At 40.9% G+C, this 16,205-nt stretch overlaps 1 protein-coding gene across 1 annotated transcript in view; it reads right to left on the reverse strand.

The window, feature by feature from the left end:
* Positions 1 to 16,205, reverse strand: part of NRIP3 (nuclear receptor interacting protein 3) — a 33,213-nt gene that overhangs the window by 8,476 nt on the left and 8,532 nt on the right. Inside the window, exons 3-8 of the mRNA XM_069470560.1 lie at positions 9,046 to 9,207; positions 8,472 to 8,554; positions 6,240 to 6,379; positions 5,198 to 5,250; positions 4,990 to 5,084; positions 2,217 to 2,301 (exon numbers count right to left, since the gene is read on the reverse strand). Coding sequence (XP_069326661.1) covers positions 2,217 to 2,301; positions 4,990 to 5,084; positions 5,198 to 5,250; positions 6,240 to 6,379; positions 8,472 to 8,554; positions 9,046 to 9,207 — 618 coding nt within the window. The remainder of the gene's footprint in view (positions 1 to 2,216; positions 2,302 to 4,989; positions 5,085 to 5,197; positions 5,251 to 6,239; positions 6,380 to 8,471; positions 8,555 to 9,045; positions 9,208 to 16,205) is intronic.

Below are 16,205 nucleotides of genomic sequence, written 5' to 3' on the forward strand. Positions count from 1 at the left end.
GATGTCATGAGTCAATAAGAAGGTACATTTGACTCACAATGCCATTTTTTTTAATTTATTTTTTCAGAGACAGGGTCTCACTCTGTTGCCCCCAGACTGGAGTGCAGTGGTGTAATCATAGCTCACTGCAGCATCGAATTCCTGGGTTCAAGCAATCCTCCCACCTCAGTCTCCTGCACAGCTAGGACTACAGGTGCATGCCACCACACCCAGATAATTTTTCTCAAACTCCTGGCCTCAAGTGATCATCCTGCCTTGGCCTCTGAAAGCTCTAGGATTATAGGTTCACAATGCCATGCAATAAAGATATCCCAGAATAAGCATTTTGGCATTAGAAATTACCTTGGAGGTCTCCTTATCCAACTTGCCACCCAATGCAGAAATCTCTTTCATAACATTGCTAGGAAATGATCATCCCAACTTTCGCTTCCAGTGAAAGAGAATTTAGAAACAATTCACTTAATTATGTTCAATAGTTGTATCTTGATACTATTCCGAGCCTAAGCTTTCTCTTCTGCAAAACTATGAACAAAACTACTTTCTTTGCAGGGGTTAGCATAGTCCTTAGTTTATAGAGGATGCCTTCCTCCAATTGAGTCCTATCTCTACCTATTGAAAATGCTTGCCTTCTGACACCAGAAAGAACACTTTCTGCATGACATCTCTGAAGACAATAACCATGTTACCACTGCCCTTTCCTAAATGCTCCACCAATTATATACATGTCTCTGTCTTACAAATGAAATCTCCTATACACAAAGTCCTTAATATTTCTACATATAATGTATGATCAACTAAAACATCAGTATCATCTTCACATGGATTTCTGTTAATCCAAGTTTTCCCCCACTATGCAAGTGTAGTAAATTTTTTAAAAAATGAAAGTCGTAATATATATATTTTAACTCTGTTAAAACAATTTTGTTGGTTTTATTCTTTTGAGATGATTACAAATATTGAGTTTGTTGCTCATTGCTTAAGGGCCAGGTTAGGTAAACCTTTGGACATTTTTTATTTTTAGAATAAATGGACAAAAAATAAGACAGAAAATCTTCTGAGGTGGAGTGGCAGTGTCTTCTGAATAGTAGAAACATAATTCTACCTAGATGGCAGTAACCATTATCATATCTAAAACATGTTGCTTGTTGACTACTTCAACACACTGCAAAAATATTAACACTTAAAAGGTAAGTTTCCATCATCTGTAAAGTTCATTTATTTGGAATGCCATTTAGACAATGAATTTAACTATATATTAAGGTTCATTCAACCCTTTTACTTCCCAAACCTCTCCTATTTATTTGAACTAAATATTTCCCTTTCTAGAAGTAAATGTTCTCTCACATACTGCTGATTCACCCACCATAAAAGATTATTCTCATATGTAAAGCTTTGAGTGACTACCATATGCTAACCACTTTACACGGGTTACCTCATTTGACACCGTGAGATAAGTACTATTCTTATTTCTGTCTTATGTTTTACAAAAATTACAAAACCAAGCTCATTGAGGTTAATTAATTTGCCCAGGGACATAATACAGCCAGTAAGACAGAGCTGAAGGGTTAGTAGCAATGGAGAAAGTGAGGACCACAAAGGCTTGTGTTTAGAAGACCCTAAGAGAGAAACACTGATGCAATTAGACTGTGCCTGGGCTCCCTATCTTCCAGGTTGGGACCCTGACACACAGACTTTGTCAGACAAGCACACAGAGGGGAAGATTTCACTTTATTGTTACATCAGACTCACAAATAAACCCAACATAGCCAGAAACACTGAATAGATAAAGTGCCAATGCAGAGAGGCCTGGCAACAGAAGGAGCAAGGAATCCAGTTCCTCTTCTCCGTGTTCCCAGCTTGGAAAGTTATTTCTATTACACAAGAGTGAGGGCAGCTGACATACCAGGCAATCCTTTCTATAGACATTTTGAGCTAAGAAATAGAAAATTGTACCAGGTAGGGTTTGTGTATGCAGGGTAAGGAAATAGAAAAGTCAGAAAACATTCATTTCTCAAATGATTTAAGCATAGAAATACCAAATGACAAAATATTTTTCAAACTCCCTATATTTGAGATGGACATCTAATAAGGAAGATTTAGTACTTCTTGCTACGACCTAAGAACTATGACCTGGGTAGATACCCTTTCTCCCACACCCTTAATCTGAGGTACCAGAATTTTCTAGGATGTAGGAAAAACTGACCTCACCTTCTTACCTTGCCAGCCCCCGAAAAGTAGACCCAGTGGTCCCTCTTGAACATCAAGGAGATATAGTCCATCAGAGTAATTAACTTGGTAGCACTTAAAGAAGGTTAATGAAACTCAAGACTTCCCATAATTGTCTTTAGACATTTTCAGGAGCCTCCATCAAGCCTGGGGTTTAAAACACAATTATTTGTTTAGATAATTCAAATGATTTGACTGCATGGAGATTATGATATACTAAACTCAGTTCACCCCAACTATTTCTATTCCAAAACTGGAAAATCACTGACTGATTTTCAGAGGCCAGAAGGATCACTAAAGGCTATCTGATTATCCTCTGGGTCATATAATCCTAAACTCAAAGGGCAGTTGTGTCTTTCTAGAACCTGAGAGTTCCTGGCCTCACGTGATCCATAGGGAATCCAAAAAAGGATAAACCAGAAGGAAGTTTCAACATGCCTCACTGTAGCCAAGAGTCAAGGCTCAGAGTGGAACTTTTAAGTAGAGAAGTAATGGGTGAAGTATTTCAATTCAGTCCTAGGATAAGAAGCAGGCCAAAGTATTGCCATGATAGCTAGGGGAAGAGCATGGCGAGGCCTCAGTGGAAAGGTACAAGTCCCTCCTAGGTAAGGGGGGGTGATGCTGGAGTGAGTGCTGAAGGTTGGTAACCCTGGGATCACCCATGCTGAGCTTCATATGTACCCTCTCAACCATGGCTGTGCTTAGTTTTCCATGGACCTTCCTTTGTAGAGACTGATAAGAAAGGGACCTAGGGAATGACCCAGTGACAACTAACTGTAGTAACGCTACCTAGTTGTTCAAATGGGGGTCACCAAGTTCCTAGTATTCAGGGAGCTTCTGTGAGGCCAAAATTGTTCAGAGTTCCAAAGAGTTATTTGGTAGCAATTTGAACACCAGATATGATAGGTGGTAGCACTTGGCAAGGTTCAAAGTAGGATCCATTAAACATTCTGAAAACTGCTATGAACCAAGGGTAGACTTGGGACTATCTTAAAGGGATGTCCACAGCTAGGTATTTTTCTGACTTCTTCAAGCACTTCTATGACTGAACTGAAGGGGAAATTCCATTACAGATACTTGGGTGTCTAAGCCGACACCGCAACAAACACCTGACCTTTTAAGAGGAGTCAGTTATAAAAGGTTCTCCTTAACACTATCAGCTCCTTCCCTGCCTCTTTCCTGTGTACAGGACAGAGCAAAAGAGTTTCCCAAACCTCAATTCCTTGCCTGGAAGTTTCATTCCCTACTTCCATCCCAGAAAGTTTCCCTAGGTAGGCCTCCCCACCAATTGATTCAACCCAGTCTACTCCCCTTCTGTTCTGGCCGTGCTCTGGGGTTTTTCATCTCCTTTGCATACCCTTGTTTGCAGCTACTTGAGTCCTTTGCAAACATATAACAGACGAGGCAGAAATACTGACTGAATCTTGGGGATAATCAATGTCTGACAATGATGCCCAGATAATTTACTGAAGCCTTCAATTCCATCTCAGAGAGGGATTAATATTCCTCTTTCCGTGGTTCCTTTCCCTTCCTCTTCTCCAAGAAGTTCACAGTGAGAGACCATTTCATTCACCTTTGTACCCTCAGTTTTTAGGCACCAAGATGAGAGGGTCTACATGTGACAGTTTGGGGCCAGGGAACTTTTAGTGGGCTTGGCATACAGGAGGAAGGGCCACTCAGATCATCCTAGCATCCATCTCCAAAGCATATTCTTCCCCTACTCTGCCTTTTTTTTTTTTTTTTTTTTTTTTAACACATTCTCTCCTCTTTGCCCTCCTGTTAGGGCTTGAAGACAAATGAGGCAGCATGGGAGCCTTGGCTTAGAATTCAGGTCAGAGTTGTAGGTCCCTTCTGCTACTGACTCAATATATGAGCTTAGACAATTCACTTGCCTCTCTGGACCTTTAAATGAAAGAGTTGGACTAGATGATCTCTCTGAGATTAGGATCTTTCAGATCAATTCATACTTGATTGAGAAATCAATGAATAAATTAGAAGAAATTCTGATTCCAAGACATAGGTACCCTGCACCTCTTTGAAACAGCTGAAAGGAGATAAAGGTCAGGTTCCTATTTATTATACATTTACCTATAGGAAAAGAAGCAAGTGTATGGACAAAAAGAACCTGGAAGCTCCTCTACTTGACTAATAAAAGCAAATTCCTGGAAGAAGCAGAGAAATAGGCCACAAGTGAGACCTGGCAGTGTCAAAAAGGGTCTATAAATTAAGAAATTAAAGGAGTAAAAAACAATGCCTATAACCAGACAAGATCTCTAAGCACAGACTATAGTCTAGAAAGGTCTGAGTGGGAAGGAGCCCCTGGAGCTTCTATTAGAGGGAAGGACTTGGTCCACAGCAAGTTGCTACTGCATTTGGTTCAAACCCAGTTTTCTCACTCTGTCAACCTGGTATATGTGCACACATGCAGACACGCTGCAGGCTGTAGTTATGCTTCTGAAGTGCTGAAATGAGAAAGAAATATCAGAAGAAATGATACCAAATTCAAAGAAGTTAAGCTGAAAGCAAGTACAATTTTGTTTTAAAAGCTACTCAATTTTCCCCACCACTCTGTGTGGTATCATTGCTACTCATTCTGAAGTGTGGGCTAGAGTTTTGTGGGATGGTGAACTCTGTGGGTGAGGAGGCATGGGCTTGTGGTACGATCGAAAGCCAAAGGCAGGATTACAACCCCATATTCTGTCTGAGAAGCCCCCAGCTCTTGACAAATAAATGGGACTTGACCTGACCCATTTGGACACTCACTTGTCTTCATTCAAAGAAAACGTCTCCACAAAAGGGATTTCTTCCTTGCCTGTCTTCCCCATGATCAGCTGGTGCTTATCCAAGTTTATGATGCACTGAAAACAGGAGAATCACTGGTTACTGTCAATGATCCCACTGTGGGGTCTCCATGAAAGAGGATCTCTGCTTGAAAGAGGAAGTATCAAGGGGAAAGTGGGGTCAATCCTACCTTCAAGGATCGGAGAGTCTGGAGACCAAGAGACAAGTTTTTCTCATTGTCCTCTAATAGAAACAAAAAATAAAGAACAAAATTAAGATTCAGCCATTTCCATCCTTGCTCTAGAAGTCAGCCTGATCACCATTAAGTTCCATTCATCCATTCATCCATCCATCCATCAAGCATCTGTTGATCTGTTAAGCATCTGGTATATTAAATAATTTTCTTAGATCATTAAAGTTATAAGATTATAGAGCCAAGATTCAAACTTCAAACCCAGGTCTTTTTTTTTTTTTTTCTTCGAGACAGACTCTTGCTCTATTGTTCTGGCTAGAGTGCAATGGCATCATCATAGCTCACTGCAGCCTCAAACTCCTGGGCTCAAGCGATCCTCCTGCCTCAGCCTCCCAAGCAGCTATGACTACAGGCAAGCAACACCACACCCTGCTAATTTTTCTGTTTTCAGTAGAGATAGGGTCTCGCTCTTGCTCAGGCTGGTCTCGAACTCCTAAGCTGAAGCAATCCTCCCGTCTTGGCCTCCCAGAGCACTAGGATTATCGGCAAGAGCCACCATGCCCAGCCCAACCCCAGGTCTTTAATTCTAAAAGACAAAGGCCTTTAGACAAAAACCAGTAACTTTGTGTAGTCTAGAATAGAAATGTATGAGGAGAAATGTAAGAGGTGGTGAAAAATTATCAAGGGATTCATGGCAAAGGAGTAAGAGGATCTTTTCTTCTGCCACCAACTAGTTCATGGAAAGCCCTCAGGGGACATTTTCACCTTCACACAAAAATGTTTGTTTTCTTGCTCCTTGAATTTTTTATCTGAGCTCCATACTTCTTTTTATGATTGATTCTCAGCATGTCTTGCATGTAGCTCAGGGTCCATCTGGTACTTTGGAGGGCAAAAATTGGGACAAGGTCTATAGTATAGGAAAATGGGAACCATTTTGAAAAATTTAGTATTTACAGACGTGAGATCTTATGAGGGTTTGGTGGAGGTAGGGAGAGGGTTTACATTAGGGTTCATAGGTCCAGTCCCCAATTCTACTCACCAATCACAGCTGCTGGGCAGTCCAGGTGGAGGGAACCCAGTGTGATCACTAGGTGCTCAATCTGGCCCACTACTTTGAGATGCCGGGGTAGAGAAAGCTTTTCTCCTTCATGCTTACGAGATCTGACATGCTCCTTGAGTCTGCACCAGAAAGAAAAGTACTAAAATTGGCAAAGGTTTCTGGTAGAATCTGGCAATGCCTACCTTTTGACCCACGATTGGAATTCTCCAGGGATTTCCTAGGATTAATTTACCCAAAAAGTACTAGCCAGCCTCTACTTGTTGTTTCAAGTTTGTCCTAAACATGTCAGGGGGTATAAAAACAACAAAGACTCTTCTCCTGTTCTCAGAAAGCTTATGTCACTACCTGCATTGGTGAAAGGGGGAGTTGACACATTGAGAGAATCCTATTCTGTATCCTAACATCCCCATCTCTGTGTGAGGCAGTTTAGTTAATATGTCCTTTTACCCATCTCTGGGTAACAGATAACAGAGAGGGAAGGTTAATCTTAATTTTAGAAGATTCATGTCTAATTTTCTCTTTGTCCTTTCTATCTGAGTCTATCCTTATCAGTTTGTCTTAGGCTATAATGTTAGTGGGGGCAAGGACTTATCTGGTAAATGCATTGATATTGGTATCAGCAAGGAATATAATGGAAAAATTCCTCATTAATTTAACTTGTCCGTGCAGGGGAGGAAGGAAAGAAACAGTACCAAGGTTTGACGCAGTTATGTAAGCTGAGTGGAATAGCTAGTACCCGAGCTATTATGGGTTGGTGGATAAATACTTAATTATGGACTTTCTGTGCCAATACTTCTGCTTTCCTCCAATTCCTCTCTTTTGGTGTTATAGCTTATCCAAAAGAAAAATAATTGCAGTTTTACAGATGGTTATTAATTCCTCTGGAATCATAGCAGTCTGCTGCCTAATTATGCACTGGGACATTATTAGTCTTTCTGGAACCATCATGTTACACTGTATCTCATCTCTTCACATAAAAATACTCAGGCTTCTTCCCATAAGAGCGCCTAAGCCTTGGACTTCCCCCACCATCCTAAATAGTAATGAACAAAACCCATAGAGCCAACTTCAAAGTGTCACAGTGGTAGTGAGGGGTGAGGTCGGGGGAATAGATCATGTGGCAGGAGTCACTGATTATACAAATGAAGCCCTATGTAAGCCCTTCCTAAGAATATGGATGTCTTGAATGTAGCTCAAATTGGACCACTATATCTACTTAGTGGTTGTTTAATTACAGAGATTTGGGATGGGGAATGATTTATTGTATTTAGGGCTAGAGATATAGAAAATAATGTTGGGTTGATCTTACTGATTCTGAGCTAGACTTCAGGCCTATCTGGTCCTTTATAGGAAAGAGTACGAAGAAGGAAAGAAAGAAAAGTAGAGGTTGAGTAAAAAAGAGGTAAGATACAAAATGGCTTTCCTTGACTAAAGAGGGAGAACCCAATTCTAGCTGCTAGAGAACTGAAGATATTCACTATACTAGGTGTCTGTCTCACACCCAATCCCTAGCAAGGGATTGGTAGGATCCAATTTTACAAGTTCTGTTTTTTTAAATTTCAAAATATTAAGGAAGTACAAATGTTTTTGGTTACATGGATTGTTTTTGTAATGCTTGAGTCATGGCTATAAGTGTGCCCATGATGCAAATAGTGTTCATTGTACCCAGTTTTACAAGTTCTTTATAGAGAGGAACAGCACTAAGACTATTGACTAATCACCCTTATGATGTTGCCCAGCAACAATTGTAACCCTACTCTCAGTTATGACTCATGTTTCTTAAGGACAGGCAGTGTGTCCTCCAGAAGACCCCAAGTAAGCTAAGGCCAACCACATCCCTGCTATTACTCTTCTGGGGTACATCAACAGGAGAGCTCCTTCTAATTTGCTGTCTGGTGGATCAGGGCAGGACATATTATAAGCCACAGGTCTCATACTCTGTCATTCCAGAGCCCAGAGGTCTTTGCTCAAAAGTTAAAAGGTGAGAATTAACAGAAAGCTGAAGGCTTCCCTAGCTCACTGATTGTTCCCAGCTGCCTGACAACCCACCATGCTTCCCCTCTACTATGGACTCTGGTTTCAGCTGAGATCTGAGCTTTGTACACTTCTCTCTGAGCCTCTGTGAAGACCCTCACCATCTCTAACTTCAAAATAGATGAAACAAAGAGTGCATTCACATCTGACTTCCACCCATCACAAGCAGCTACTTACCCCAATCTGTCCACACAGGCTGAAGAGATGAGATTATATTGACAGCCTGTGTCAACCAAGGCTTTCACATCCTTTCCAGCACACTGTGGGGAGGAAATACACTGTTCAACAGAAGCCAGAGAAGGAAAAGGGAAGAGAGATGCAGAAAGCAGCAGATGCCATATGAAAGGCAGGGTTGCATCCTCCCAATTATGGGTTGGTAGTGTCCCATCTTTACCCACTGCTAAGTGTGCCTTTGATTGATTGGCTCTTTTTCCTGATGCATCCAGGGCAGACAGAAAATCCAAAAGGACGTTGGGTGTTTCATTCCATATACCAAGTAGCTCTTAATCTTTTTTAAAAAATCATATACCCCTTTGTAAATCTAATGAAAACTGTGGTCCTTCGTCCCCTAAGGATGCACATGCATACAAAATATTGCATCCACTTTCCTCTTTTAAAACTCATTTATGAATTCCATAATAAGAACCACACTCTATAAAGTTTGGAAGAGAGGACCCCACTACTGGGATCATATAAAGCATGAAATCCCACTTTCCAGAAAACCCTGGATAAGCTATTCTAAGGACATTACCTGGCAAGAAACCAAAATCATGTCATCATCCTCAGACTTCTTTAGCCCCTCAGACTTAGCTTGATTAAGTTTGTTGGTCTTCGAGGCCCAAGGGACACGACTGCTTCGGAGTTTAGACAGGTTGGTTTCCATGAGGCGCCTCTGCAGAATGTTATGAGGTTGCTTGAGGAATAGAAAACAGAGGCTTCTTAGTGAAAGGCCACATCCCCCTGTCCCATCATCCCCCAGGTGCCACAGAAATAATGAAGGAGCCTCACATAACTGAGTTCTATCTTTGTTTCTTATTTTTCCTTCCTTCAAGTGGGGACTTCACTGGTATTGTCAGAGCAGGTACTATAAACCAATTTGCAGTAGGCCACACTGAATGAATGACAGAGCAAGGTAGGACACTGGGAAATGTGGATAGGGTGAATGAATATTCTATGGCTCAAGAGAACTGAGGGACCCTCATGATTTGGACTTCCCTGGGCTTGCTGCCTTCTCCTCCCCTTACAAGGGCATTTGAAGGTCTCAATCTAGAATAAGTGATCTTCTCTGTATCTTCCCAGGTGACTGAAAATCAGTGCCTTAAAGAAAAGGCAGCTAATTCTCATAGGCTGAAGAAACTTAGCTAGCACTAGTAGTCAGAAGCTCTGCCTACTTCTGTATCAAGTCTCACTCCTTTATGGTCTTATCTCTTAGACCCAGTCTATAGATGCCTTGGTGGCCTGGTGCTCCCATGGGCTGAGGCACTCATGGGGTGGATATCGGGTGGGAAAACAGGAATTCACACCTGCTAAGCAAGCCTCTCAGAGGACATACTTTGGAACCTAGCAGAACCCACAGGAATCATCATCACTGACAACTTATGGGCCTCAAACCACTGGCTCCTCCTGCCCTATCTTGTCATCCATCCCTCTTCTCTTCAATGGCCCCAAAAGTGGGGATATAAAAGAGGCAAACACCAACCAAGAAGCAGGGGACTTAATTAGACCTTATATGTGGGCCAGGAAATGTAATGTTAGGAAGCAGAATGAGGAGTGTGAGTTCAAGTCTGTTCTTTCAGCTTAAGAGGGAGTTCCTAGGACAGATACATTCATGCTCTAATGTTGCTACTCAAAGTGGCCTCCAGAAAGTTTAAGATATATCTTGAAGAGAAGTCGTTTGACCAGAACTTTCTATACACAAACATCTTTTTTTTTTTTTTTTTTTTTTTTTGTTGAGACAGAGTCTCACTTTGTTGCCCAGGCTAGAGTGAGTGCCGTGGCGTCAGCTTAGCTCACAGCAACCTCAGACTCCTGGGCTTAAGCGATCCTACTGCCTCAGCCTCCCAAGTAGCTGGGACTACAGGCATGCGCCATTATGCCCGGCTAATTTTTTCTATATAGATTTTTAGTTGTCCATATAATGTCTTTCTATTTTTAGTAGAGACGGGGTCTCGCTCAGGCTGGTCTCGAACTCCTGACCTTGAGCAATCCACCCGCCTCGGCCTCCCAGAGTGCTAGGATTACAGGCGTGAGCCACCGCGCCCGGCCTATACACAAACATCTTATGCCCAGTTTACAATAACATTTAAAATCCCTCAAAGGATAGAGTTTAACCCCAAGTTTCTTTTTTTTTTTTTTTTTTTTGAGACAGAGTCTCACTCTGTTGCCCGGGCTAGAGTGAGTGCCGTGGCGTCAGCCTAGCTCACAGCAACCTCAAACTCCTGGGCTCAAGTGATCCTCCTGTCTCAGCCTCCCGAGTAGCTGGGACTACAGGCATGCACCACCATGCCCGGCTAATTTTTTCTATATATATTTTTAGCTGTCCATATAATTTCTTTCTATTTTTAGTAGAGATGGGGTCTCGCTCTTGCTCAGGCTGGTCTCGAACTCCTGAGCTCAAAGGATCCGCCCACCTCGGCCTCCCAGAGTGCTAGGATTACAGGCGTGAGCCACCGCGCCCGGCCCCCAAGTTTCTATCTAACATTTACCAGATGGCAATCTGATTCTAGGGGGAAGGGAGTCACTCTTAGAGGCCCAGAACCTAGAATCTTTCTGGGGAAGGGGTTAATACTGGAGGTCTTCATTCTCTCCCACCTTACAGATTTCTAAGGAAGAGTGGAGCCACTGTCATGACTCACTGTAACCCTGGTGAAATGAAGAAATGTATTCACAAAATACACTGATTCTTGGCAAAGCAGGTTCTAAATTAGTATCCTTGGGAAAAGGGGAGGGAGAAGCACTTATAAAGAAAATGAGAGCTTCTTAGCTTGATAAGGGGCTAGAGGAAGTGCTAACTGTCAGATTTTGTGATGCAACACTGGGAGAATGTTTTACTCCTAAAAAGAAACAGAAATTCTTCTTTTTAATCTCTCTCACTGATTAACCTGGATTCCTAGCTCAAGCCATACTAAAGCAGGATGTTTGTTTTTGTTAAGTCCATGCTTGTCAGGACCAACTAAGATAAATTAGATTTATAGAACTTTAAGATTGGAAGGGATTCAAGGACCCTCTAATCAAGGCCCTTTTACCTAAAGGTTGGGGCTCTTCCTCTATATTGGTTTTGCCGAATACCACTTTATCTGGTTATTCCTAATCTGCAGAAGAGCCTAATCATCAATGGACAGATGAGAAAAATTCTGTAATAATTCTCTTTGAAGTCATCCCTCTTGTGTATTTGCTTCGCTTTCTACTAGATCCTTTCTCCACATGCTATAAAACATATTCAAAGTTCCTAGGTATTGGGGAGAAAACTCCCCCACAAAACTCAGATCCTGCCTCCTCAACTCTACATCCTCCTCTCATCATATCCTTGTTTGGAATGGTCTGGTGTTTTGTGTGTTTTTTTTTTTTTTGCCTAAACCACTAGGTCTATTTCCTGAAATCTCACATTTTCCTTACAGAGATTATTTCTGATCCCACAACACCAGTAATGATCTCCTAATTTCCAAATCCAGTAGACATTTTTCAGCCTTGATTTTACTTGACTTCACTAGTCCACTTGATGCTGCTGACTATTCTTTTATTTGTTCTTTTCTTTAGTAACCAAAAAAAGTTTAAACACATGCTCAAAATATTCAAATATCACTGAAGTATATAAAATTAAAAAAGCAAAAGCCTTCCCAACCTCTCAACCCTTTCTTAGTATTATTCCCTATAAATAATGGCCATTAAATTTAGAAGTATATCCTTCCAAAAATATTAATACATTTATGAACATATATAAAAGTAAGATCATACTATAAAACTTATGAAATTTTCTATTTTCATTGAATATATGGAAGGCATTTTTCTATGTCTGTACATATAATTCTCTTCACTCACATAACTAAAACGTAGTCATAGGATAGTTCAGGAATACAAAATCTACAGCCAACAAACCCATATGAACCTCAGAGATGATTTTCTTTGGTCATTTTATTATGCCTCCATGTTTTAAGTGACAATATAGCTGCACATTGACCTCTGCTCCCAAAATTTCACTAAAATGACAGTAAAGGAATAAGAAAGGCCTAAATCCACCAGAACAGAAAGAACAGTAAAGGAAACTAGAAAAAAAAAAGATAGATGTCGAAAAAATTCTAGAATCCAAACTGCAGACAGAAAAGCAGTAATGACCTAGACTAGAGAAAGTTAAGTGATTCACACCATTTCATTTCACAGAATGCCGGAGTTGCAGAGACTAACAGTTGCTCATTAAAATCCTTGTTCTCCTCTTCTTCCTGGGCAGAAATCTAGACTACATTTTCTAGACCTCCTTGCAGTTAGGGATGGCCATATGACTGAGTTCCAGAGAATGAAATGTGAGAAGTGACACACACCAATTCTAGGCTTGGCCCATAAAAATCTCCTGAGCACACTTCTCCATATTCTTTTCCCCTTCTGACTGGCTGAAGTGGAGATGACCCACTTAAAGGCCGCGTGTTGAAGACAGAAGAGCCACTGTCACCCTTGAACTCTAAATGACTATACGGAAGAAGGCTGTCTTGCTGACTTTTCCGTAAGTACTGTTACTTAAGAAAAAAAACTATTATGTTTGAGCTATTATTAATACATATATTAGTGTCTAGCTGTAAAAGCAGTTTTCCTACTCAAACTAAAACTCTGGAAAGGCTGAGGAGTTAGAGGTATCAGAACCTCTATAATGGGAGAGTGTTATTAGGTTTGGAAATAGATTAGTTCAAAGCCTACACAAGACTCCCAACTTGACCCGGACAATTGGGAAGAATGCCAAAAGTTTACTCTTTTTGTAAGAGTAAATCAAAAGATTCTGATTAGTTGATACTTTGGCCAAGCTTTCAGATTTCTAGAAAAGCTAAAGGTGAATATGGGGTGCCATAAGAAGCCAGAACTGAAGGACCTAAGTTTAAAGATTGAAAGGGCCCAGATAGAGCCTAGCACAATGAAGGAAAAAAGATCCACATCAAGATTTCACATCACTGTGAAATTTTGTAATAGCATGGATAATAAAGATTCAAAAAGCTTCCAAAGAGAAAAAGATATCCAAATGCAAAGGGTTAGGAACCAGAATGGTATAGGACTACCCAATAGTAACCAACAGAAGCTAAAAAACAATGAAATAATGCTGAAAGTATTATTCTGATAGTACGTAATTTCTAAACCTAGCCGAACTATCAATCAAGACACAAGAAAGTTGTCCCGCATGCATCCTCAAGAAGCTAAGACACAAGAAAGTTGTCCCCTGTGCATCCTCAAGAAGCTACTGAAATATGTGCTCCACTAAAGTGAAGGAGACAATAAAGAGAAAAGCATGGGATCCAAGAAATAAAGGATCCAATAGAGAAGCAAGGCAAAGGCAATTCTGAGAAAGTGTTGAAGGAAAAGTTCAGGATATAGGCTGTCTATCAGGCCCTAAGAGCAACTAGCCCAAAATGAAATGAGAGGATAGGAGACTCTAGGAAGGATGTACCCAGGAAAAAAAAATGGACTGCTAGACCATGTTGCTTTAAGTAATTTGAAGGAGACTTGAATTTTATATAGAAAATTAAATAAAGAGGCTGGGCGTGCTGGCTCACGCCTGTAATCCTAGCACTCTGGGAGGCCGAGGCGGGAGGATCGCTTGAGGTCAGGAGTTCGAGACCAGCCTGAGCAAGAGCAAGACTCCATCTCTACTAAAAAAAATAGAAAAAAAAAAATTAGCCAGTCAACTAAAAACAGAAACAAAAAATTAGCTGGGCATGGTGGCTTGCACCTGTAGTCAGTCCCAGCTACTCAGGAGGCTGAGGCAGGAGGATCACTTGAGCCCAGGAGTTTGAGGTTGCTGTGAGCTAGGCTGATGCCATGGCACTCACTCGAGCCAAGGCAACAAAGTGAGACTCTGTCTCCAAAAAAAAAAGAGTTAAATAAAAAATATATCCCCATACAGCAGGAAAGAGTTCAAGCACAATAAAAGCCAACTTACAGTGACTTAAAAGGTTTGTTCTTCTCACATAGCAAGAAGTCTGGAGATAGGCAGCTGCTAACATTAGCTCAGTAGCACAACAATTTCAGGGCTATTGTCTCTGTAATTCTCAGGGAGTTTCCCTTATGGTCATAAAATGGGTACCCCAGTTCCTGGCATTACATCCATATTGAAGAAATGAGGAAGGAGAAAGGGGCTATGCTAATGCCATCCAGCCCCTTTATCTTCTGGGAAAAACTTTTCCAGAGTTCTCTCAGCAGTTTCTTGCCTGTAACTTCTTGGTCAGAACTCACATGGCTATTCTTAGCTGCAAGGGACAACGGGAGAGAATATAGCTTTTCTAATCTCTGTAGAGGAGTCAGGCAGATAGAAAAGGGTAGAAAATGGGTGATGATTTAGCCAACTAACAGTGTCTGCTAGATTATGCAAAAACTACATAATGTGCCCACAACACACACATACAAACAGTATAACTTAGGCAGGTTACCTTACAACCAGCTTAGCACTTATTAAAATAGCACATCCTCTACATTTGAGTTTGTGTTATAAACATACCTCGATTTGACTAGTTAACTATTACACTAACGGACATTTGGAGCGTTTCCACATGTTTGCCATTAGAAACAATGCTGCAATAAACTCAACATTCCATTTTTCTTGAAACTCTCCTCCACTGGCTTCTAAAACCACCTTTCTGTTTATTCTGTATCTGTCTCTTTCACTAGTTCCTTTGCCTCTGTTCATTTCTTAAATGTTAGGTTCCTCATTGCTCTATCGTTGCTTCTTTTCTCTCTCTACATATCCTCCCAGGGCAATTTTATCTGCTTTCATTGCATAAATTACTACCTTATGATAACACTCTATCTCAGACCCAGATCTCACTCTTGAGTTTTGGACCCATAGATCTAACTGCCTTTTTGAAATTGTTTACTAAGACATTCCACAGGTACTTCAAACTTAACTTATGCCACTGATTTTTCCCATAAAACTTGCACATTCTCCCTTATCCCCTATCTCGATGAGTGAAATTCTGCCTCCTTAAGACCTCTAATTTTCCTCTTCATTTCTAATGTTACTGCTAAGTCCAACAAATCTTCTAAAACATTACTTTCATGGTTCCCTTGCCCTACCCTACAGTGGTTATCTTGCCAGCTGTATCCAACAAAAATTCTCAACATAGCATTCAAGATCTTCCACTAACTACTACTCATCCTCCTTCCCAATCTCATCTTTTGAATTATTTATTATTCTTCAAAGGCTTTCTATTAATGCTTTTGGCAAATTACCACTTGTCACATATTACCTTGTGTAAATCACTAATCTCTGAGCGTAACTTTTCTGTAAGCCTCACTTTCTTCATCAGTAATAAAAGGGGTCTGAGCTCCAAAGTCTTGTTCAGTTTTAACATTCTGGGTTACTTCCTTTCTACCAACTTTGGTCAATGGCACCACCATACAGCCATTCTTGATTCTTTTCTTTTCCTAACCTCCCATCACAAGTACTACCTTTTTTATTTTTATTTTTTGAGACGGGGGTTCTTGCTGTATTGCCAAGGCTGGTCTTAAACTCCTGGGCCCAAGCAATCCTTCTGCATTAGCCGCCCAAGTAGCTGGGATTATAGTCACGAGCCACCACGCCCATCACAAGTACTACTGTTGCTTCCTCCAAAACATATCTGGACCACCATCATTTCTTATCTTAAAGTAGGTACCCCATCTCTTTAGTTACTAACAGCCTCCTAACTTGTCTTCTGCCTCTTCTTTTGCCCTTCTCCA

This window comes from Eulemur rufifrons, chromosome 6 (assembly GCF_041146395.1).
Source record: "Eulemur rufifrons isolate Redbay chromosome 6, OSU_ERuf_1, whole genome shotgun sequence".
Lineage (NCBI taxonomy): Eukaryota > Metazoa > Chordata > Mammalia > Primates > Lemuridae > Eulemur > Eulemur rufifrons.